This window comes from Neofelis nebulosa, chromosome 7 (assembly GCF_028018385.1).
Source record: "Neofelis nebulosa isolate mNeoNeb1 chromosome 7, mNeoNeb1.pri, whole genome shotgun sequence".
In the NCBI taxonomy this organism is placed as follows: domain Eukaryota; kingdom Metazoa; phylum Chordata; class Mammalia; order Carnivora; family Felidae; genus Neofelis; species Neofelis nebulosa.
In genome coordinates, this window is record NC_080788.1 from 123,456,331 (window position 1) to 123,479,774 (window position 23,444).

Genomic DNA, 23,444 nt, shown 5'->3' on the forward strand with positions numbered 1-23,444 from the left:
GAAGAAGGGGAGGTGGAAGTCATGGTTGAGAAGAATAAAGAAAAAGCGAGGCTGTAAAGGAGAGGGGGAGGAATGAAATCCAGGATACGCTACAGCACACCTGGCAAGATTAGGTTTAGACCGAAGACATTTCTCATAGAGACAAAAGGAAAAGTCAAGACACAAAGCCGAGTGCAGGATAAAGAAAGCAGACAATTTCTTCCACTAGTCGTTATGTGCAAACAGATGTCACCTGTAAGCTGACAGGGGACGGAGAGGAGTAGGAGTTAAAGCTTGGAGGAACACCAAGGGAGCGCAGTCTAAACCTGAGACATAGATTTGCATGACTGGGTAACTGTTTTCCCCAAGAACCCAGCACCCATGATGCAGAAGTAGAGGATGGGGTCATTACTGCAATTTTAGAGGGTAAAATGAAAACATTTAGGGAAGAGAAAGAGGCAAAGGACAAGTACTGAAGGCCCTCAACTATTTTTCGCAACATCTTCAATTCTAAAGAGATCTTTACCTATGCGTGGAGTACTTATTTACGAGGGAAAAAACTAGGTCTTCTCTTAAAAACAGTTCCTTGGCTCTGAGCGTAGCTGCTCTGTGAGGAGATTATTTTAAGTAAATTTTATTTTTGGTCTTTGGATTACCTGTAAGCAGGCCATCAAAAATATGGACAGCAAGTGCCAGTTTTATACTTAGGGGAGAAAAAAGTTTAATTCATTACATTCAAGTGAATTATTAAAATAATTAAATATCTATAAGTACTTTGTAAGTATATGAGACAGAATTAGAAGACTATAAACAAATCTAAATTTTGATTTTTTGTGTTTTAGGGTGCTAGAATTATAGATTTTTAGCAATTTTCTAGCATTTAAAAAATGTTAGTACTATAAAAGAACTTAAAACAAAATTTAACAATTTCAAATTGCTTTTATTTACTTTTTAATGTTTATTTTTTGAGAGAGAGAGGGAGAGAGTGAGCGAGCGAGTGAGAGAGGGAGGGCATGAGCAGGGGAGAGGGAGACACAAAATCTAAAGCAGGCTCCAGTCTCTGACTGTGAGCACAGAGCCAGACATGGGACTTGAACCCATGAACTATGAGAGCATGACCTGAGCCAAAGTTGGAGGCTTAACCGACTAAGCCACCCAGGCACCCTGAAATTGTTTTTAAAATGCTAAACAAATAAGTGAAAACCCTAAGTATATATAAGCTATCATCAATTTGGGAGATTTGAAATGAAAAAGTCATTGCTGTTATGAAGTCATAATACATTGTTCATATAATCATGAAGTCATATTTTCAGTTAGCCTAAGTACTAACTGCTACTCATTGCTACTTTTAACAAAGCTAAATGGCCAGATACGTATTTATCAATAGAGGGAAAAATCAACAAGAGGATTACCTTGTCTTTTGACTGTCCCTGCCGAGCAATTGCATCATATTTAATTTTTCCTTCAGCATCCACCTGAATGGCCAGCGCATTTGACATTTTTTTCTTTCGTCCCATATCCAGTGGATACTGGGCCACATGGATCTCTGGAAAAGCACCGCCATCTCCAAAATCCTACATATTAAAAAGGAAAGAAATAAAAAGAATACTTAATAATTTGAGGTTCAAGATATATTCATTCATTCATCAAATAATTATTGAGCCCTTGTTATAGTAGATGCTAAGAGATACAGCAGTAAAGAAACAGAGGTCGCTGGTCTTGTACAGTGTACATTCCAGTGGGCAAAGATGTAAAAAGCCTAATCTTTGGCTTGTAATAAATGCCTTGAAAATATAATGGGACTGCAAAGAAAATCTACTTTCCTTTTTTTTTTTTTTAAGCTTATTGATTTATTTTTGAGAGAGGAGAGAGAATCCCAAGCAGGCTCTGCCCTGTCAACACAGAGCACTACTATGCAGGGCTCGAATCATGAACTGTGAGATCATGATCTGAGCTGAAATCAAGAGTCAGACACTTAACTGACCGACCCACCCAAGTGCCCTAGAAAGTCTACTTTTGATACTGCGGCTAGGACAGCCTTTGTGAAGAGGTAATGTGAGTTAAAGCTAAATAATGAGAAATCAGGTATGAGAAGATCTGAGGGAAGCATTTTTTAGGTAAAGCAAGTTGCATGAAGGTACTGCTATAAGAACAAGCTTGGGATGTCCTTGGAAACAAGTGTCCAGTGAGGCTGGAGCTTACCGGGACAGAGGAGCACACATAGGTGATAACCTTGCACGGGCAGACAAACACCAGATCATGAAAGGGCTTCTAGACCATGGCAAAGATTTTTATATACATGACAGGATGAAATTAAGTAGAACGTTTAGGACAAAGAAAAGATTTTTAGTTTTAGCATACATAATGTTCTTAGTGAGGCAAAGGTCAAGGTATAACAGGGCAGAAATGTAAAGAATTTTTTCTTGGAACCAGATTTTAATAACATATTTATTCATGTTCCAGGAGAAGCAAATAAATAGAAAGGAAGGCTCTAGAAATGAGTTCACCACATTTCTAAAGGTGATGATATGCAATTACTTAGAAGAGAAGACTAAGACTTCTCAAGTAGCACAAGCTAAGTAACATCTGTTGATGAAGTTTAACATTACAAAAAAGGTAGATGGTCAAATAAACATATGAATGTTAAATACAATTTTTAAATAGCTTTGTTAAACTTAGTAATATTTGCTTAGGAATTATATTGTACACTCAACAATCCACACTCATTTAATTCCTGTATTTCAACAATCATACTTTCATATGGAAAAAATTCAAGTTTAGCAACATTAAGTGATTTTCCCAAGATGTCCTGCATAGGCAGGACTTGAACTCAGATCTTTTGACTCCAAAAAACTGTATTTTCTACTGAACTAAAATTCTTTCCTTTTTAGCTCTTAAAAAGGGCAAATCAATACTACTAAAAAATGATAGGAAAAAAACATTAAAATTAATCATTTAGAGGGGGTTTGATGAAAAATTTTATGTAAATAACTACTTTTATAAGACCTCCTCCTTCAAGAAATATTCCATTAGATCCTGGATATGTGATTTCCTAGATACAATATACTGACTTGCTAAAGAAAATTTTGACATTTCTAAAAACAAACAATAAAGCTGAGGGAGACATTTCTTATGAATTCGGCAGAAAATAGTTAAAATATTCCCAAGAAAGGTGCTACCTGTAGCCAGGACATCAATCTGACATATGCTCAGATCTGCTGGGGTTCTTCAACTATAATAAGTACTTCAGACTGTGGATGTGGTATTATGCGGTCATTAAGCTTGCCAGAAAATCATAGCTTTTACTCTGAACACTAGAACAAAATGCTTTCTCCACAGAACACTCACTCCCCTCAAGAAGCATTCACAGTCTTTCCAGACTGGCTGGCCATTTTGGTTTGATTTTCAAATAAACTGTTCTGTTCTGCCAAGATGTATGAAACCTTTAGTCAAGTAAGATTTTAAAAAGCACCTGAATGTCATAATGCTAAAATGGAAGCCTAATCTTTGGATGAGGTTTCTGTTGTATGTAAAATGATGTCTGCTACCCCCACTCTGTAATCTATTGAGAGGCAAACGAAGAATATCTATAATCCCTCAAGGGACACATTATCCTTCTATCAGATAATGTCAATCACTACCTTTTTGCCCCAGATAAGAGGGCATTCCAGCCCCCTTGATAATCTTCTTTTGCCCCACATCTCACAAATTACACTATCAGTGAAAACAAAAGTAACAACAAAAAACCCTTAGTAATTTTAGTAAGACTGGCTTTCACACATTAGAATTAATAAGGACTAGAGGACAGCTAAGGGAAAAAAAACAAGGAAACTTTTTAAAAGACATGATCTAGTTGGAAGTTTGTCTTTTAGGCTCTATAGAGTGTTCTGGTAGGCAGGGGGAATGCCAAGCATGGGAGAGGCTGAGAATAGAGACAACAACAAATTTCAGTCCAATGAATACTTAGTTCACCATGATCTGCACTTGGAGGCATATGAAAAAAAGTTGAGGGCACAATCCCTTCACATTTGTAAGGTAAAAATCACAACCATAAAAGGACAGAATGTAACAGAGTGATAAAATGAAAATAATTGTGTACAAACATGAATGGTATAGGCACAAAGATTTTTAATAGGGCAGGCACATTCCTTGGGAAGTGGAAGAGAGAAATTTGCAGGAGTCAGAATGAATACTGAGAGACAGAGAAGAAAAAGGCTTGATCAAAGAGGAAGTAGTCTTGGGGAGGCAAAATAGTTGTCTCAAATGTTTGCTTTTCTCCCTAGATGAAAAAGGTGGTCAAGCATGGGAAGACTACCCTGGAATTAGGGAAAAGAATATGTATTGATCTGCTCTAAAGAATACAGAGTAATTAGGAAGATAGGTACTACCAAAGAAGTTTGTTTTTTGGAAATAAGCTAGAAATATAAAAAGATCATTTCAGAGTCTTCTTTCTCCCTCACTGCCTCCAAATCAACCATCAAATTCTTTTATACCTTCTAAAATATTTATCTAATATGCATATTAGACATATATTAATATTCTCAAATTGAAGACAAGAAAACTGATAAAGAGGGGCAGAATCTGCCCAGTGTCACACGAATAGTAAGCAGCATAGCTATGATGCAAAAACACTTATTTTTACTTATTCTTTTAAACTTCTCGCCCATGCTCTTTCCAATATACTTGACAAGAAGGAAATCAGAAATAGAAATGCTGCTGGAGTTTTCCCTGGAGGAAGGCTGTCTCTTCAGGGTTATGTGGCATTGTGTATGTGGGGAGAAGGGAGGGAAAGGCACCCGAACATGAACTCTTCTTTTCATTTTCTCCCTACTTTCCCATTATTTTCCATATGCAGTAATCCCTGGATTTATAGAGAGCATGCTAATTTCTTTTGTACATGTTTAATAGTTGGACATAAGAAGAGACATAAACAGGTACAATTCTCTTATGATCACAAAGAAGTGGTAATAAGCCAGAAGAAAAAGATCAATCCTTTAAAAGGAGTATATGTCTTAGGAACTCACGACCAGGATTTCTAGCATATTGGCATTCATGTGCAGAGGTTCTAGGGTATTTTACAAGGGTATTATAATAAACGTTAACACAATTATTTACCTCTAATAACCGAGGTATCCAGCCTTTCCGGTACCCGTATGGAGGAGGTTCTCTTCGGGAGGAGACCAGTGAGGTCTGTCGTGATCTCTGAGATCTTGCCTTTTCTTCAGCCTCAAGCTGGTCCTGAGATAGCTGAGTAGGTGCAGGTAAAAAGCTATAAGCAAAGATAATAAAAGTCAGATTAAAAAAAAACTCGTACATTTGATCATTGCAATTTGGCCATCAGAGACTACTTTACCATAATACTTTTTCCCTTAAGCAAAAAAGCAAACATTTCAATGATTCATGGCAGTATTTAATATCAGTCATTTTACTTTGCCTGGAAAGAAATAAACGCTCAGAGACATACAGTAAAAACATTTGACTAAGATGCAGGCAAATGATGCCCATAATAAAAAACAGATATTTCATATAATAGATAAACTACTCAGTGGTTATGCTTCCACATTTCTTTTCTTGTAACAAGCAAGAAAACATTCTCAATTACCCAGGGGCCAACTGTCCAGTATATGGTGTCTTAGTGCCTTTACTACTTTTATACTCCTTATTTTTAACTACTTTACTCTTATTCTTCTTACTTTTAACTATTTTAATGTCAACAACAACAACAAAAAATAGTAAGGATTAGCACTGAATGTAACAAAGAGGTGCATAAAAGAAAGAAAACACAAGTTGCATACATGAGTGTGTTTTCCCAAAGGTATCTAATTTAGAATGCAATTTAAAACTTGAGAGGTCAAAGATTCAAAGGAGAAATTCTAAAGACGTAGTTTGTCATTCTTTAATCACAGCAGCCTTTTTACCAAGCTATTCTTAACAACATTCAAGTATGATAAATGTTTTTTTTTTTTTTTTAATTTTTTTTTTCAATGTTTTTTATTTATTTTTTGGGACAGAGAGAGACAGAGCATGAACGGGGGAGGGGCAGAGAGAGAGGGAGACACAGAATGGGAAACAGGCTCCAGGCTCCGAGCCATCAGCCCAGAGCCTGACGCGGGGCTCGAACTCACGGACCGCGAGATCGTGACCTGGCTGAAGTCGGACGCTTAACCGACTGCGCCACCCAGGCGCCCCGATAAATGTTGTTATAGAGATACCCCAAAGTATCACAGAAAGATTCCAGTAAGTTGATATGTTTAATGGAAAAGTTAGGGTTCCTTTGTGATTCTTGGCGACTAAGCATATTTGGATAAGCAGAACTTATTTATTCAAAATATTTATTGATCACTTGGGTGCAGGTACTGTGCTATGTAAGCAATGAGACTATAAGAGAGAGGTTACAGCCTTGCAGAGGAGAGACAATCAAATGCTTACACAATTCCCTAATTATAAATTGTATCAAACGATGAAGGAAAAGTGTACAGTGCTAGACAGTATACATCAGAGGGATCTAATCCAGTCCAGAATGTCAGGAGTGTGACAGCTAAGAGCTCAGCGTTCAAATCCAACCTATGCCAGGTAGTAACCCAGATAAGTTACTTATCTCTCTGAACCTCTGTTTTCTCATCTGTAATGACAGATCAAAAGACCACCTACGTCACAGAGCTGCTCTAAATAGTAAATGTGAAAATCTATGACCCCCTTGGCACAGTGTCTAAATACTCATCAATGCATATTGTTCCATACATATTTGATTATGCGGAGCCATTCCGTGATTCCACCAATTTGGATCAGTTGCGCCCCACCCATGCTCCCACAAGACACTCTATGTGCCACTGCTATAACATTTATCTTACTGTATCACAATCATCTACTCATTTACCTCTTTCTCTCACCAGACTGAGCAACTTGCAGGAATCATGGCTTCTGCTTCGTTTCATCCCTAACTCTCTAGGCACTGTCCAGCTCACAGCGAGGGCTACTTATATGTTTGCAGAACTAAATTCACTCTGCCCTTTGCACTCACCATCTTTATGTCACTACAATCTTATTGCCTTTCCTTTTGCCATCTCAAGATCTTTACATTTGCTATTCCATCTACCATAAAATGCTCCATTTATTAAGAACATTCTTTCCTGTAGTGCTTTTATGGAAAACTCTTTCCTAGATCATTCATTCATTCATTCATTCATTCATTTTAAAAGATTTTGTTAAAAAAATTTTTTTTTAATGTTTTTATTTATTTTTGAAGGAGAGACAGAGCATGAGCGGGGGAGGAGCAGAGAGAGAGAGGGAGACATAGAATTTGAAGCAGGCTCCAGGCTCTAAGCTGTCAGCACAGAGCCCGATGCGGGGCTCGAACTCACGAACTGTGAGATCATGACCTGAGCCGGTCGGACGCTTAACTGACTGAGCCACCCAGGTGCCCCTAAAGATTTTATTTTTAAGTAATCTCCACACCCAATGTGGGGCTTGAACTTACAACCCTGAGACCAAGAGTCTCAAGCTGTACCAAGTGGTCCAGCCACACACCCCTCCTAGATCTTTTAGTCCTTGCTTCTTAGCATTCTTGTCTCTGCTCATTTATACCTCTCCACAGCTGTTTTCTGACCACCTTGTCCAAAACAGGACCCCACTCCACATTTTGAGTCACTCTTTGTCCTTTCATTTTTATTTCTAATAATTCCTATCTGAAATTGCATTATTGATTTGTTTACTCATATATAGTCTATCTCTCCTAGAATGTAAGCTCTTTGAAAATAAGGAGTTTGCAACACTGATTTAATACTGTAAAACCAGCACTAGAATAGTGCCTGGCACATGGTAGATCCTCAACAAATATGTACTAACTGAAGGATGGATGAATGGATGAACGGAGCCAAAAGTTTTGGGTTTCTACCATAGTTATTTTCAGTATACCATGTATATCCAGTACATAGAAGGCATACAAAGACAGTTCCAAAGAAGCTACAATATTTACTTATTTTACTCTTCTCTTTACCTTCTGCTGGAGGAACTGGTCACTAAAATGATCAAAAGGCAGGCAGCCTGTCAAAGTGGAGAATTCAGACAATCCAATAAACAGGTTACCTGGCCTGGATTAGGGTCTGAACATACTCTAGCCTTCCAGAGGGTCTTAAATTTGCAGTTCCTTGTAAAGGATGACATTCCTACAAAGAGGCACACTCCTGCAGTAGCAGGGTAGGGGAAAGGGGTACAGAGTGGGCTGCATATGCAGGCCGAAAGGCTACTTCAGTGGTTCTCAACTGGGGGGCAAAATATTTACAATGCAGGCGTATGATAATACCTAGATACATACAATTCATTAAGATTGTCAAGACTTGGGGGTAGAGAATGGGGGTAGTATCACTGGCATCTAGTGGGAGGAAGCCAAAGATATTGCTAAACATCTTACTATACACAGGACAGCCCCATACCAGAATGAATTATCCAGCCCAAAATGTCAACAGTGCTAGTGTTGAGACAACTTAGTCTACCCTCCCCTTTACTAAATAAAGCATACTAAATGCAAGTGATGTTATTAGACACATAACCTTAAATATACTTGAATTTAGAAAACTTAATCAGTAGGACTTTCAGTCTTTAGTAACAATAACTGGTGACACCAAGACTATAACATATCAGTTCCGTCAAGTCTCTGCTGTTAAGAATCCTTGGTAGATCTTGGAGATAAATAACACTTCACCTGGAAACTTGAGACCACCTCTAAAAATCAAATTAGTCAGAACTCAACAAAATCAGAACACTATGTAGTCCCCAAGACTAGTCATTTGAAGACTGCACTCTGTCACTGCAATTTTAAGCACACAATACCCACAACATGTTATTTTTCCTGTGTGTCCTTTTCAAATTCCAGCTTTTCCACAAAACCTTTACTCATAACTCTAGTAATCTTTGCCACTGTGCCTCCCACCTGGAGGTGCACTCAAGTCTGCTGTTTGTAACATTTACTAAAGAAAACTCCCAGTCCATTCAACTCATTTCATCTAATTCTTTTTGCACTTAAAGTTAGTACTACACAAGCGAGCATTTGTGTGCCCTTACTTCTTTCATATCTGTATGCCTCGTACCCCCATCTTCCTTGAAAAGACTGTTAGATTTCCTTTTGTATATACACAACCCCCAGGATAAAGCAAGGAACCCAAACCTAATTCCCCCAAGAATTTTCTGCTTAAAACATTTTAGGATTCATCAGCCAGGAAAATTAAATAGAAGGAGAATCAAATGTGTTTACAGAACTCAAGCTTATGTCCTAAAATGATTACTTTCTTTACGACGAACTTAGACAACTCAACTTTTCCTGCTTGCATTCGCATGGAAAGTTTTTCCACTTAGATGGGGCAGCAAGGTCGCACACCAGTAGTAGTTACGTAACTCTTCGGAATCTCCCACTTAAACATATTTTTCTCAAAGGCGGGGACCACTTTATATGCGGTTACCAAGGCAACCGGGAACAGCAAAAATCTGAATCGGTTCTATCTACGGAAGAAATTCTAAGGTCCAAAGTTATAGTGCAGAGCAGCGACGCCTTATTAGCACGCAGCGGCCACTACAGTAGCTAATTTAAAATCTCTGTCCAGCACCAGGCCCGCTTTTTTCAAGAATCCTTGTTTCGGGACAGAGACGAGACTTCGGCAGACCCACCACCGTTAAGCCGGGCAGTCACCTCCCGCCCCTTCACTCCGCCCAAATAAGCTACTGCTCTCCACATTCCCACCGTGCCCGCGCAAGCTGCGGACCGGACGGAGAGCTCGCCACATCCCCAAGATGTTCAAGCGAAAAACACGTGCGACTCCTTGCCATCGGAGACTGAAAAACTATTCACCACGCCGAAGCTTTCGGCTCTAATCGGGGTGGGGGGGGGGGGGTACTCAACCCGGGAAACCGCTCAGGAAAGACCCCAGCTTCGCTGAGGCCTAGTCGCCCCGGAGGCCGGCAAGAGGGCCTAGCCGTGGTCGCGGCCCACGTCGCTCTGTGCCCTGAGCCAGGTCACCGCCCGGAGACAGTGGGCAGAGAAATGAAAAAGGTGGGTACTCCCAGACCCTTCCGTATCGAGGACCCCAATCAACAACCCACCTGGTGAGCGCCATCTTCTTCCGCTTCTTCCAGCGCGAGCGACAGCACCGCGGGGCGGGTCTTTCCCCTTGACGAGAAGTGGAGAGGAAGAAGCACGCGATACGCAGGCGCCTCAGCCGAAAGGCCTTCTGGGATTTGTAGTTCTTTGGACAAGAGTACGCTTTGGTTCTGTCCTAACCAGACCGACTGGTTATTAACGGGATGAGGGCTTCATTTAAGAAAGGCAGATGTACACTGTGACATGATGCAGCGTTCCCTAGGCAAAATAACGACGGTGAGAGATGCCCTTTAAACTGCTTTATTTTATTCCCCACTCAGTCTCATTCCCCATGTAGGGAGGGATCCCAAATACAAGAGTATCCCGGGAACAGCAACGTTAAATAAAAGGGTGATAGGGTTTTAAAACAATAGGAAATTGTGGGACCGTCGAATGGAGAGTTTTAGGACGCTCTAAAAACATTCACACCCGAAACTTTTCTTTCCACACCCCGCCCCCAAAATACTCTACTGGGAAGATAGTGTGATCCTTGGTTAAGTTACCTTTACAACACTTCCTTTGTATACTATGTATGTTTGTGTTTTAGGTAGTTTATATGTTTCACTTAGATTATGGATTAAATATAATATTTGATGAACTGATAGGATAAATGAAATCTGCTTACAAATATTGGAGGAAGGGAAGTGGGTAGAGTACAGATGAAATGAGAATAGCCATTTTTGATCACTGTTCAAGCTGGATAATGGGGAAATGGATGTTCGTTATACTCATATATTGGACATTTTCCATGATAAAAAGTAGATACAATCTTTTAGTTGCAGTATAGCACACATACAGAGAGGTGCATACACTGTAAATGTGCAGCTTTTTGAATTTTCCTGAACCAAACACACTACTTTGAACAGAAGCAGCAACATCCCCTACCCAGGATGAATCAATTTCTGGTGTGACAAGATGTTATAGGCTAATCTAGTACTTTTTCTGCCCCAGACTTGGAATCAGTCATTTCTCCAAGAAGCCCTCCTTTAAGTAGGAAAGTGATATTTAGAGAAGACAATCTAGATGCTACAAATATTCATGGTTACTGGGTTGATTATTGTTTGTAAGACTTTTTAATTGGCAAAACTAAAACATTTAGATATACACACATATTTTTTGAGAAAATGCATCAGGCATTTATATTAATATTTCTGGGGCAAACTTAGGATTTCACAGATTTTGCTTACCTTTGATTTTATATGCAAAGCTCTTCTGAAAATCTTGGTACCTATTGGCATTAACATAATTACATTTGGCAATAATGGCAATGACATAATCAATTAACATAATTGCTTCATCCTACTGTATATATGAAATAGTTTCAGAATAACAGTACTAATATGATTACTTATTGAAACTTAATAGTTTCTGATTTTTTTTTCAATTCTTTTTGCCCTTAGAGTATATCTCTCTAGGCATGTATAGTCAAATTGCACGGCTTTTTTTTGTTTTTTAACGTTTATTTATTTTTGGGACAGAGAGAGACAGAGCATGAACGGGGGAGGGGCAGAGAGAGAGGGAGACACAGAATCGGAAGTAGGCTCCAGGCTCTGAGCCATCAGCCCAGAGCCCGACGCGGGGCTCGAACTCTCGGACCGCGAGATCATGACCTGAGCCGAAGTCAGCCGCTTAGCCAACTGAGCCACCCAGGCGCCCCAAATTGCACGGCTTTAAAGTGACTTGGGGCAGGGTGTGCCTGGTTGGTTCAATTGGTAGAGCATGTGGCTCTTGATCTCAGGATTGTAAATCTTACTCACATGTTGGGTGTAGAGATTTTTTAAAAAAAGAAAGGAAGAAAGTAAGAGACTTGGAATAGTTCCTCTCTGTGGGACTATGCCACTAACTTGATAGTTTTATTTCTTTTTGCTTTGGATTCTTAGGAGTCGCTTAAAAAAAAAAAGTTTTGTGAAACAGTTACATCGTTTCAAAGCCAAAATTTACCAAGGTGGTACATTTAGAGAAGTCTAGGTTCTTTCCCTGACTCTTCTGTCATTTTCCCTTCCTCTCCTTATAGATAACCTTTAAAAATTTTTTTATGGTTTATCTTTACATTTAAAAATAGACACAAATACATATATATTTGTATGCTCCTTTTCCTTTCCTAGACATATGGTAGATACCATACACACTTTTTTCTACCTTGCCTTTATTCCATTTATTGTATCGTGGAGATCACTCCTTTGCAGTATATGGAAATCACATTGGAAATTTTGAGCAGAGAAAACACATGATCTGATTTATGTTTTAAGAAGATCATTATGACTGCTGTGTTGAAAGTGGACTCCAAGAAGCAAGAAAGGAAACAGGGAGACCAGTTGGGTAGCTTTTGTGATAATTCAGGAATAGATGCTGATGGTTTAGGGAGGGAGGTAGTGGTAGAGATGGCAAGAAGAGATTGGAATCTGGATCTATTTTGAAGGTAGAACGAACAAATTTTAATACTAGAATTGATGTGAAATATGAAAGAATAATCACGGATGGCTCTGAGGGTTTATGTTTGAGAAATTAGAGGGATGGAGTTGCTATTTACTATGATGGCAAACTGCAAGAGAGTCATATTTGTGGGAGATCAGGAGTTTGGTTTTGAACATCTTACATTTGAAATGGCTGTTAGATATAGATAGCCAAGTAAAACTGTCAAGTAAGTAGTTGTATATACAAGTTTGAAGTGTAGGGGAAAAGGTCTGGACTGGAGACCTTTGTGAGTATAGATGGTATGTAAATTTATGATACCAGATGAGATTATCTAGAAAGTGTAGCTACAGAAGAGAAATTTTTCAAGGACAGCCTTCTGGAGTGAATTCCCATATTTAGAGATTGGAGAGATGAGAAACCAGTAAAAGAGACTGAAAAAGAATGGGCAGAAGTTTGATCAATAGAATCAATGAAGAGGAAGCATCCCTCTATCTTTTGGATCAGAAGCTATAAGATTGAGTTGCCAGTATTTATCTATCCTGGCATATAGCAAGACCCTGTGACAGGAAAGAATGAGGCCACCATGCAAAAACAAGGAGACCAGAAGGGTAAAGAGACGGGAAGAGAGATATTGAGACCTCTGACAACATCATGGAAGTTCCTGGATACAGCAGTGCCTGAAGACCACACCATCCTGAACTTAAAAAAAAAAAAATTATTTAAGTAATCTCTACACCCAACATGAGGCTCAGACTCACACCCCCAAGATCAAGAGTCACGCACTTCTCTGACTGAGCCAGCCAGGTGTCCCACCGTCCTGAATTTTTTAAATTAAGTGAGCCAATAAATTATTTTGTTGGCTTAAGCTAGTTTGAATTGATTCTCTATCATTAGCAATGAAAAGGACTTTATACAATGTTTGTTTTCTGTGCTCCAGTAATAGTTGTTCTTCCTCCAGTCTTAACATTTATCACACTTGATAGATTTTGATGGTTTACTTTACTACAAAGAAGATTGAATCTCTCTCCTCATCTGTGCCTGAACAATGTTGGGCAAGTCCTCAATCCCTCAATGGATATAGACTCTTTATCTGTAAAAGCATAGAGTGGACCCAGATAATATCAAAGATCTCTTTTAGTGTCAATATCCTTTTATTCTTGGTATTTTATTCTGTTTTTTTTTTTTTTTAATAGTAAACTCTGTGCAGTATGGGGCTTGAACTTACGACCCTGAGATTAAGAGTTGCATATTATATTGACTGAGGCAGGTACCTACTTTTTTCCAGTTTTTAAACTTCTAGATAAAGAGTTTTAGGGGTGCCTGGGTGGCTCAGTTGGTTAAGCGTCCAACTTCAGCTCAGGTCATAATCTCACAGTTCATGAGTTCGAGCCCCATGTCGGGCTCTGTGCTGACAGCTCAGAGCCTGGAGCCTGCTTCGGATTCTGTGTCTCCCTCTCTTTCTGCCCCTCCCTTTCTCATTCTCTCTTTCTCTCTCTCTCTCTCTTAAAAATAAACAAACATTAAACAAAATTTTTTTAGGGGCACCTGGGTGGCTCAGTCGGTTGAGCATCCGATATTGGCTCAGAGCATGATCTCACGGTTTGTGAGTTCAAGCCACACATCGGGCTCACTGTTGTCAGCCTATCAGCACAGAGCCCACTTCAGATCCTCTGTCCCCCTCTCTCTGCCCCTCCCCAGCTTGCACTCTCCTCCCAAAATAAATAAATATTTTTTAAAAAGTCTGACTTCGGCTTAGGTCATGATCTCATTGTTGGTGGGTTCGAGCCCGGCGTCAGGCTCTGTACTGACAGCTCAGAGCCTGGAGCCAGCATCGGATTCTATGTCTCCCTCTCTCTCTGCCCCTCCCCCTGCTCGCATTCTCTCTCTCTCTCTTAAAAATTAAACAATTTTTTTGTGTTAATTTGCTATTCTATGAACTGTTAATACACATAACTTTGATGAATCTGAAAGGCATCATGCTGAGTGAAAGAAGCCAATCTTAAAAACATATATTAAAGTTGACCCTTGAACAATGCAAGGATTAATTAGAGACATCAACCCTCCATGCAGTCAAAAATCCTTATCTAAATTTGAATCCCTCCCTGAAAACCTAACTACTATTACTTAAAAAAAGATAAAATAACTTAAGGGGCTCCTGGGTTACTCAGTCGGTTAAGCATTCAACTTTTGATTTCAGCTCAGGTCATGATTGCACGGTTTGTGGGTCTGAGCTGCACATCAGGGCTTGGGATTCTGCTTGGGATTCTTTCTCCCTTCTCTCTCTCTTCTCCTCCCCTGCTCTCTCTCTCTCTCTCTCAAAATAAATAAAAATAAACTTAAAAAAAGATTTAAAAAAGATAAAGTAACTTAAAACTTACAATATGGTGAACTAGAAAAAAGAAAATGTTATTAAGAAAATCATAAGAGAAGATACACTTACAGTACTGTATTGTATTTTCAAAAGTCCACGTATAAGTGGACCGTGTGATTTAAACCATGTTGTTCAAGGGTTAACTGTATAGAATTCCATGCAGTTATTCTTGAAAAGATAAAACTCAAGTGACAAGAGAGTGGTTGCCAGGAATTAAGGGTGGGGGACAGATGTGACCCCCACAAGGAAGTTTTTTTTGGGTGATGGAATTGTTTTGTATTCTGATTGTGATGGTGGTTACATGCATCTATACATGTGTTAAAATTCATAGGACTGTATACCAAAAAAGTCAGTTTTACTGAATGAGAATTAAAAAAAAAAAAAAAAAGCCTGGTCTAGCTCTAATGACCCTGTTAGAAAAGAAATGGAAAATGTATTAATTTTCTTCTTTTTTTAATGTTTATTCACTTTTGAGAGAGAGAGTGAGCAGGGGAGGAGCAGAGAGAGAGAGGGTGATAGCGAATCTGAAGGGGGCTGTACACTTATAGCAGTGAGCCCAATGCGGGGCTTGAACTCATGAACCATGAGATCATGACCTGAGCTGAAGTCAGACGCTCAACCTACTGAGCCACCCAGGCTCCCCTGTGTTCATTTTCTATTGTTATGTAACAAATTATCACAAACTTAGTGATTTAACACAACACCCTTCGTTAGCTCACATTTCTGTAGTTCAGAAGGCTGGCACAGCATGATTGGGTTCTCTGCCCTGGGTATCATAGGCTGAAATCACAATATTGGCCAGGCTGGATTCTCATCAGGCTGAGGTTCTGTAGGAAAGCCCATTCACAAGTGCATTCTTGTTGTTGGCAAAATTTCGTTTCTTGCAGTTGTAAGATTGAGGTTCCTGTTTTGTTGTGTGCTGTCAGTGGGGCTGACTCTCACCTCCTGCTGGCCACTCTCAGGTCCTTCCCACCATGGACATTTGCTTTCTTTCAGGCCAGCTGGGGCACATCTCTCCAACTTTCTCTTCTGCCGCCAGGTGGAGGAAACTGTCTGCTTTTTTTTTTTTTTTTTTTTTTTTTTAAATTTTTTTTTTCAACATTTATTTATTTTTGGGACAGAGAGAGACAGAGCATGAACAGGGGAGGGGCAGAGAGAGAGGGAGACACAGAATCGGAAACAGGCTCCAGGCTCTGAGCCATCAACCCAGAGCCTGACGCGGGGCTCGAACCCACGGACCGCGAGATCGTGACCTGGCTGAAGTCGGACGCCCAACCGACTGCGCCACCCAGGTGCCCCGAAACTGTCTGCTTTTAAAGGGCTCATTGATTAGGTCAGGCCGATCCAGATAATCTCTTTATTATAAAGTCAACCTAGGAGCACCTGGATGGCTTAGTTGGTTAAACATCCAACTCTTAATTTCGGCTCAGGTCATGATCTCACTGTTGTGTGTTCCCCTTTAGTTTCTGCATGGACAGTGCAGAGCCTGCTTGGGATTCTCTCTCTCCCTCTCTCTCTCTCTGCCCCTCTCCCACTGGTTCTCTCTCTCTCTTTCTATCAAAATAAATAAAGCTTTTTTAAAAAAAGTCAGCATTAAAAAAAAAAGTCAACTTTGCCATATAACCACATAATCAGGGGACAGTTGTCTCATATTAACAGCCCCAGAGATTATGCTGGGCATGTACCTAAGGGGTGGGCAGGGAGGAGATCTTGGGATAGATCTTAGAATCTTGTCTGTCACAGCATGTAAGCCAAAAGGAAAAAAAAAAATACAAAACAACTATTTTGGTAAATGCAGGATTATCGATCACATTGTGTAATGTAACAAGCACAGTAGGAGTCTGAAGATATAAATTCAGGCTATAGCTTCACCAATAAACTGTGTTATCATGGTCTATGTGACATGGACTAGGAGTGAACGGTGTAGAAACAATTCTTGAGGCTTTACGGTGCAAAAGGCATTTTTATGAAAGCATGGAGACAGGACCCGAGGGCAGGAAGAACTGCACTGGGATTGTGAGGAATGATTGATTGTATACTTTTAAGTTGGGGGGGGGGTGGCGAGGGCGAGTAGAGATAAAGGAAATTTCTGATGAGATTTTTATATGTTAAAGAAGACTTACGGGATCCTGGAGGTCTGGCTATAGTCAAACTGAGCTTGCTTTCTGCCTCTAGCAAAACATTAACATTAAGGCAGTTGTGAGTTCCTTGAGGAATGTCATACTCTGCCTGTCTTAATAATTTATCAATGGGCTACAAGTAGTAAGGAAATTTAATTTTATCTACATTTCTTTTGCCATTGTTCTCCTCATCAGTCGAGATGCTTCTCTGGGCCCCGATTTTATTAAACTTAATATGCTGATCGTGTTACATGCTGTACATCTATCATGGAGTGTTTAATTGAGGTAGTGCAGGTGAATATGTTTTACTCAACTCTAAAGCACTATGTAAATATATTAGTTATTACTGTTAATATTTTGGTTGACATTGATCTGCTTTAACCTCTGCTCCAGGAATGTATTATTTCTAGAAAGAGTATAAAAGATCAGCAAATTAGACAAGGTCCCAGAAGCCAAGATCAAGGAGCTTAGATTTAATTCAGCAGGTGATTTGGAGCTGAAGGAGGGCTAAAATAGAGGGCTGGGTCACAGAAACTGGCAATAAAGACAGTTCTTAAGTCCGAGTGGGTTTCTATGGTGATGAGAGACAAAGGAGGCCACTGAGGACAAGGTTAAAGTAATTAACATGGGAAGTCCGTAAGATACCGACCAAGACCAGGGATGCTGAATTGAAAGAAAGGGGCGGAGAAGTGTTTCTACCATCCACTCTCGTTTCTCACAGAAGCACCTGCGTGTGAAGCATTTCTACCAGTCATGGTCCCTCACTGTCCTTGGGGTATATGCAGAAGAGCAACTGACTTTAATAACAATCTTGGCAAAACATAATTAAGAAGGCAAATCTACTGCACAAGTAATATGATGATATACCCCGAGGCCAAGCCCTTTATTCAGTTGTGTAGGTGAGGGGGTTTGTGTTCCTCTGTGCTGGGTCTTCCTGCCACACAGTCCTCCTTACCCAGGTATTAGCAGCTCAAAATGGAGGGCCCCATGTGGGTCAGAATTGGTGCTGCTCCAGTTGGCCAGGACCCATCTGCTCACTCCACTCTTGGTATTCCAGGTAGAGGGGAAAATTCATTCTCACAGAAGCGAGGACCTAACCTGATTCCTAACTAGCTGTGACTCTGTAGCCGCAAGTGAGGTGACAGGGTGGAGTGGTTAAACACACAGATTGTGAAGTCAGTGTCCAAAGTGGTTAAACACACAGATTCCGAAGCTCCTCTCCCGACTCGCTTATTTACTAGCTGTGCGTCCTGGGCATGCCACCTTGATGAGGGAGCATGAGGCAGGCTAAGGGACAAAGAACAAGCTAGCACAACCCCCCCCCCCCGACCCCCAGGTGGAATATGTGTGATATTCCTCAGACACTCCTGGCTACCCGAGAACAAAGGAAAGGGGTTTAAGTGCTTGCCATGGTGAAGTGGGAAACTAAGGCAAATGAAAAATTAAATTCCCTTACTGACTAGAGCCCATTGACAAGTCCTTGAGACCGGCAGAGTGACCTCTCTCTAGGACCTTAGCTGCCTCAAGGATGACATTTTGCTGGGGGCAAAAGAGAACCTTAGCTTAACATTATCCCAAACTCCAGGATCCTGCAAGTCAATTTCTTTTATCTCAACTTCTCAAGATATATGCTGGCAATCATGCTCCAAGCTTATGGCCCCCCATATACACCTGAAGGGTCTCGTGACTGAGGTTTTATTAAATGGTAATAAATGGCGTTTTCCTATCAACAGCTAGCCCCTCAAGGTCCTAGAAACCTTGCTTCCAAAATACCTTAGAGACTTGCTCTATCCCTGATCCCCTCCTAACCTGAGGGTATATAATGAGTTACCTGTCAGGACCCCAGTGCAGCTCTTCCTGCCCATGGGTCCTGTCCCCATGCTTTAATAAAATCACCTTTTTACACCAAAGATATCTTTAGAATTCTTTCCTGGCTATTGGCTCCAGACCCCAAGAACCCCCCATCACCCCAAAACTTCATCAACCTAACTTCTCTCTCAGTTTGCTTACTTATAACTGTTTGCATTTCTGTGATGTTGGTTGTTATTTCTCCTCTCTCATTTGTGATTTTATTTATTTGGGTCCTTTCTCTTTTCTTTTTCATGAGTCTAGCTAGAGGTTTCTCAGTTTTAGTACTTTTTTCAAAGTACAGCTCCTGGTTTCATTGATCTGTTCTATTGGTTTTTTTTTTTAGTTTCTATATCATTGATTTCTGCTCTAATCTTTATGATTTCCTTCTTTCGGCTGGCTTTAGGTTTACTACCAGCATTTTTCACAGAGTGAGAACAAGCAGTCCTAAAATTTGTATGGAACCACAAAAGACCCCAGATAGCCAAGGCAACCTTGAAGAAGAAAAGCAAAGCTGGAGGCATCACAATTCCAGACTTCGCGTTATATTACAAAGCTGAAGTAATCAAAACAGTATGGAACTGGCACAAAAATAGACACATAGGTCAATGGAACAGAATCGAAAATCCAGAAATGAACCCTCAATTACATGGTCAATTAATCTTTGACAAAACAGGAAAGAATATCCAATGGGTAAAAGACAGTCTCTTCAACAAATGGTATTGGGAACACTAGACAGCAACATGCAAAAGAATGAAACTGGACCACTTTCTTACACCATGCACAAAAATAAATTTAAAATATATTAAAGATCTAAACATGAGACTTGAAACCATAAATATCCTAGAAGAGAACACGGACAGTAACCTCTTTGACATAGGACCTAGCAATTTCTTTCCAGATATGTCTCTGTAGGCAAAGGAAACAAAAGCAAGAATGGGGCAGGGGACCTGGGTGGCTCAGCGGGTTAAGCCTCTGACTCTTGGTTTTGGCTCAGTTCATGATCTCCACAGTTCTGTCAGTGCAGAGCCCGACGCAGGGCTCAGCCTCATGAACTGTGAGGTCATGTCCTGAGCTGAAATCAAGAGTCGGGACACTTAACCAACTGAGCTACCCTGGCACCTGCCTCTTAGTTTTGATAATTCATTAGAGGGACACACAGAACTCACTGAAAGGTGTTATCCTCATGGCTTATTACAGGAAAAGGATCTAGATTCAGATCAGCTAAGGGAAGAAAGAAATGCATAGGGCAGAATACAGGAGGATTCCAAATATGAAGCAACCAGCTGCCCTCTCCCCGTGTAGCCAGGACAGCATTGCTCTCCTGGCAGTGATACATGACAGTCTTCAGGGATTATTGCCAACCAGGCAAGCTCACCTGAGCCCTGACATCCAAAGTTTTTACTGGGTCTCCATCATGTAGGCGTGACTGATTGCTTATGTGGCGGATCTCAGTCTATAGCCCCTCCAGACATCTACTGATACTGGGTAACCTAGACTCCTACACTAAAGCACATTGCTGGACTTTCTGGCCATCCCCTACCCTGACTATTTGATGTGCCCAGTACCCACCCTAAATTATATTTTTAGACAATCTGGTGACCCAAGACTCCCAGGCAAACAACGATACTCCTCTTAAGCGTGACATTTCAAGAGCTTAGAAATTATTCCCCAGAAGCTGAGGACAAAGGTCAGATCTCTGTGCAAGGTTAAATTCTTGACTATAGAAACCTTGGAAACATTATGTTAAGTGAAAGATGTCAATCACAAAAGGCCAGATATAATTCCATTCATATAAAATTTCCAGAATAGACAGATGGTAAGGACAGAATGATTAATATTTACTGGGGGTTGGGGGGGGGAGGTGCTCTGGGTGGCTCAGTTGGTAAAGCATGCGACTCTTGATCTTGGGGTCATGAGTTCAAGCCCCAATTTGGGTGTAGAACTTACTTAAAAAAAATTTACCTGGGGCTGGGTTGGGTAGGGGGTGGAGGATGGAAAAGGTGAGTGACTACTAGTGGGTACAAGGGTTTATTTTTGGAGTGTTGAAAAATTATATAGTGCTGATGGTGGCACAGCTTTGTGAATATACTAAAACCCACCAGTCTGTGCACTTTAGAAGGTGAATTTTATGGGATGTGAAATATATTGCAATAAAGCTGTAAAAGCAAAGTCAAGTAAAATGCAAAATTAGTAAAATGAATAAATGAATAAGAAGTATGACATAGTATCCCTTCATTAATTTTTTCCAAATTAAACTTAGAATTATTTTGACAAGTATTTAAAAAATTTTTGTAATGTTTATTTTTGAGAGAGAGAGAAAGAGAGAACGAGTGGGGGAGGGGCAGAGAGAGAGGGAGACACAGAATCTGAAGCAGGCTCCTGGCTCCCAGCTGTCAGCACAGAGCCTGAGCAGGGCTTGAACCCATGAGCCAAGAGATCATGACCTGAGCTGAAGTCAGATGCTCAACCGACTGAGCCACCCAGGTGCCCCGAGTATTTTTTTTTAATGTTTATTTCTTTTTAGAGAGAGAGAGAGAGAGAGAGAGAGAGAGAGAGAGAGCATGCGCACACGAGCGCGAGCATGAGTGGGGGAGGGGCAGAGAGAGGGGGACGGAGAGGATCCTAAGCTGGCTCTGTACTGACAGCAGAGAGCCCAAGGCAGGGCTGGAACTCACAAATCATGAGATCATGACCCTACCCGAAATCAGACACTCAATCGACTGAACCACCCAGGCGCCCCTGTTGAGTACTTTTTGAAAAGCTTTTAGGAATATTGTTATTGAGTTGACCATGAATTAACCTAGATTAGCTGATATCTTTACATTTTTATGTTTTAGGAACACTGTTTGGGTTCTGGCTTATTAAAATCTTCTTTCATCACTTTCAATAATATTTTGGAGTTTTCTTTATATAGATTGTACCCGTCTGTCAGGATATTGATTCCCAGGTATTTCATTTCTTTGTTATCATGAGGGCAATATCTGTTTTTATATTGTTACTAAAGATAACAGTAATTTTTATTAGACAAACTGAAATTGTTCTGGAATGCAGCAATTTTTGAGTAGAATCGATTATTCGACTCTAGATGACTTAAAGTTAGGGTGAACTTGTATGTGGTGGGACGGGCTCCTGCATTTCCTTCCTGGGACCGAGCTGAGCCGTTCTTCGTTTTGAGGTACAGGAAAGCAGCTTTGCTGTCAGCTGCTTCCCTCCCTGAGCTCTGAGACTTCCTGTTTAAAAGCACTGCAAGACCTGCTGACCCCATTTCTTTTCAGATTTAATTATTCTTTTTGAAAGCTGGCTCTAACCTGAAAGGGATTTGAAACGTAAGGCTCCAGTGGGGATGAAGCTTTAGACCCAAGATAACTATTCCTTTTTCTGTTGAATAGCCTGGCAGGGGAACAATTTGCCCCCTGCCCTGAGCGCTGTCATTTGTTTTGATCATTTTCATTCTTATTGAGTGTGCTGCTGGCTCAGAAGGCAGCCATCTGATATCTGAAGTGACTCCTTACATTACTTCCTTGTCTCTTCTCTAGTAGCAAGATATTCCACCTGAATATCCCCGATTGTGGATGAAGAAGCTTCAGTGTGTGTGCTTGACTATGGATTTAATAACCCTAAAGGGGAAAATACTAGCACAATAAGAATAGTTATTTGCTGATGAGCTCCTCTGTGTCTGTTTAACTCATTTGTCCCTTAAAACCTTATGAATAGTTAAAACTCTTTTTTTTATGAGAAAGAGAGAGAGAAAGGGAAAGAGAGCGTGCAAGCTGGGGAGAGTGACAGATGAAGAGAGAGAATCTTAAGCAGGCTCCATGCTCAGCATGGTGCGTGACATGGGGCTTGATCCCACGACCCTGGGAATTTGACTTGAGCTGAAATGATGATTCAGACACTTAACCAACTGAGTCACCCAGGCAACCCAGTAGTTAATTCTTATTATCTCCATTTTACAGACCAAGTAATGGAGGCTTAGAGATGTTATGTAAATTGCCTGATGACAAATAGAAAGTGACCAGTCTGGACCTTAGTTCCAGAGAATATGATCTTAACTACTATTCCATACTGGGCCTGGAGTGGAAGAGTCTAGTTTTCTTTATTTTTTTAATGTTTATTTATTTATTTTTGAGAGAGTGAGAGAGACTGAATGGGAAGGGGCAGAGAGAGAGAAAGAGAGGAGAGAGAGAATCCCAAACAGGCTCCATGCTGTCAGCACAGAGTCCGAGGTGGGGCTCGATCTCATGAACCATGAAATCATGATCTGAGCCAAAATCAAGAGTTGGGTGCTTAACCAACAGAGCCACCCAGGCACCCCTGATTCTACTTTTCTAAGAAATCTGGAGTCAGACTTGAGTTTGAGTCCTGCCCCCTTTGCTTCCTAGCTCTGTATCCTTCAGCAAGTCTACTTACCTCATAAGGCTGTGAAGATGATGTGAGATAATGAATGGAAAGTTCTTACATGCTTGGGTCACAGTGAGTGCTAAATGGTTATCTGCTGTTATTCTTCAAAAATTTATCAAAAATTTGTCAGAAATTTTTTTTCTTAAAAAAATTTTTTTAATGTTTATTTTTGGTATAG

At 40.4% G+C, this 23,444-nt stretch overlaps 2 protein-coding genes across 2 annotated transcripts in view; one reads left to right on the top strand and one right to left on the bottom strand.

Annotated features, from left to right (window-relative positions):
• The window catches only part of SNW1 (SNW domain containing 1), a 32,952-nt gene extending 22,776 nt beyond the window's left edge, over positions 1–10,176 (bottom strand). Inside the window, exons 1-3 of the mRNA XM_058739849.1 lie at positions 10,072–10,176; positions 5,095–5,248; positions 1,392–1,553 (exon numbers count right to left, since the gene is read on the bottom strand). Coding sequence (XP_058595832.1) covers positions 1,392–1,553; positions 5,095–5,248; positions 10,072–10,085 — 330 coding nt within the window. The 5' untranslated portion in view covers positions 10,086–10,176. The remainder of the gene's footprint in view (positions 1–1,391; positions 1,554–5,094; positions 5,249–10,071) is intronic.
• A 65-nt stretch (positions 10,177–10,241) lies between these two features.
• ADCK1 (aarF domain containing kinase 1) overlaps positions 10,242–23,444 on the top strand; it is a 151,244-nt gene continuing 138,041 nt past the window's right edge. Inside the window, exon 1 of the mRNA XM_058739852.1 lies at positions 10,242–10,345. The gene's annotated coding sequence lies outside the window, so the exon portion shown is untranslated. The remainder of the gene's footprint in view (positions 10,346–23,444) is intronic.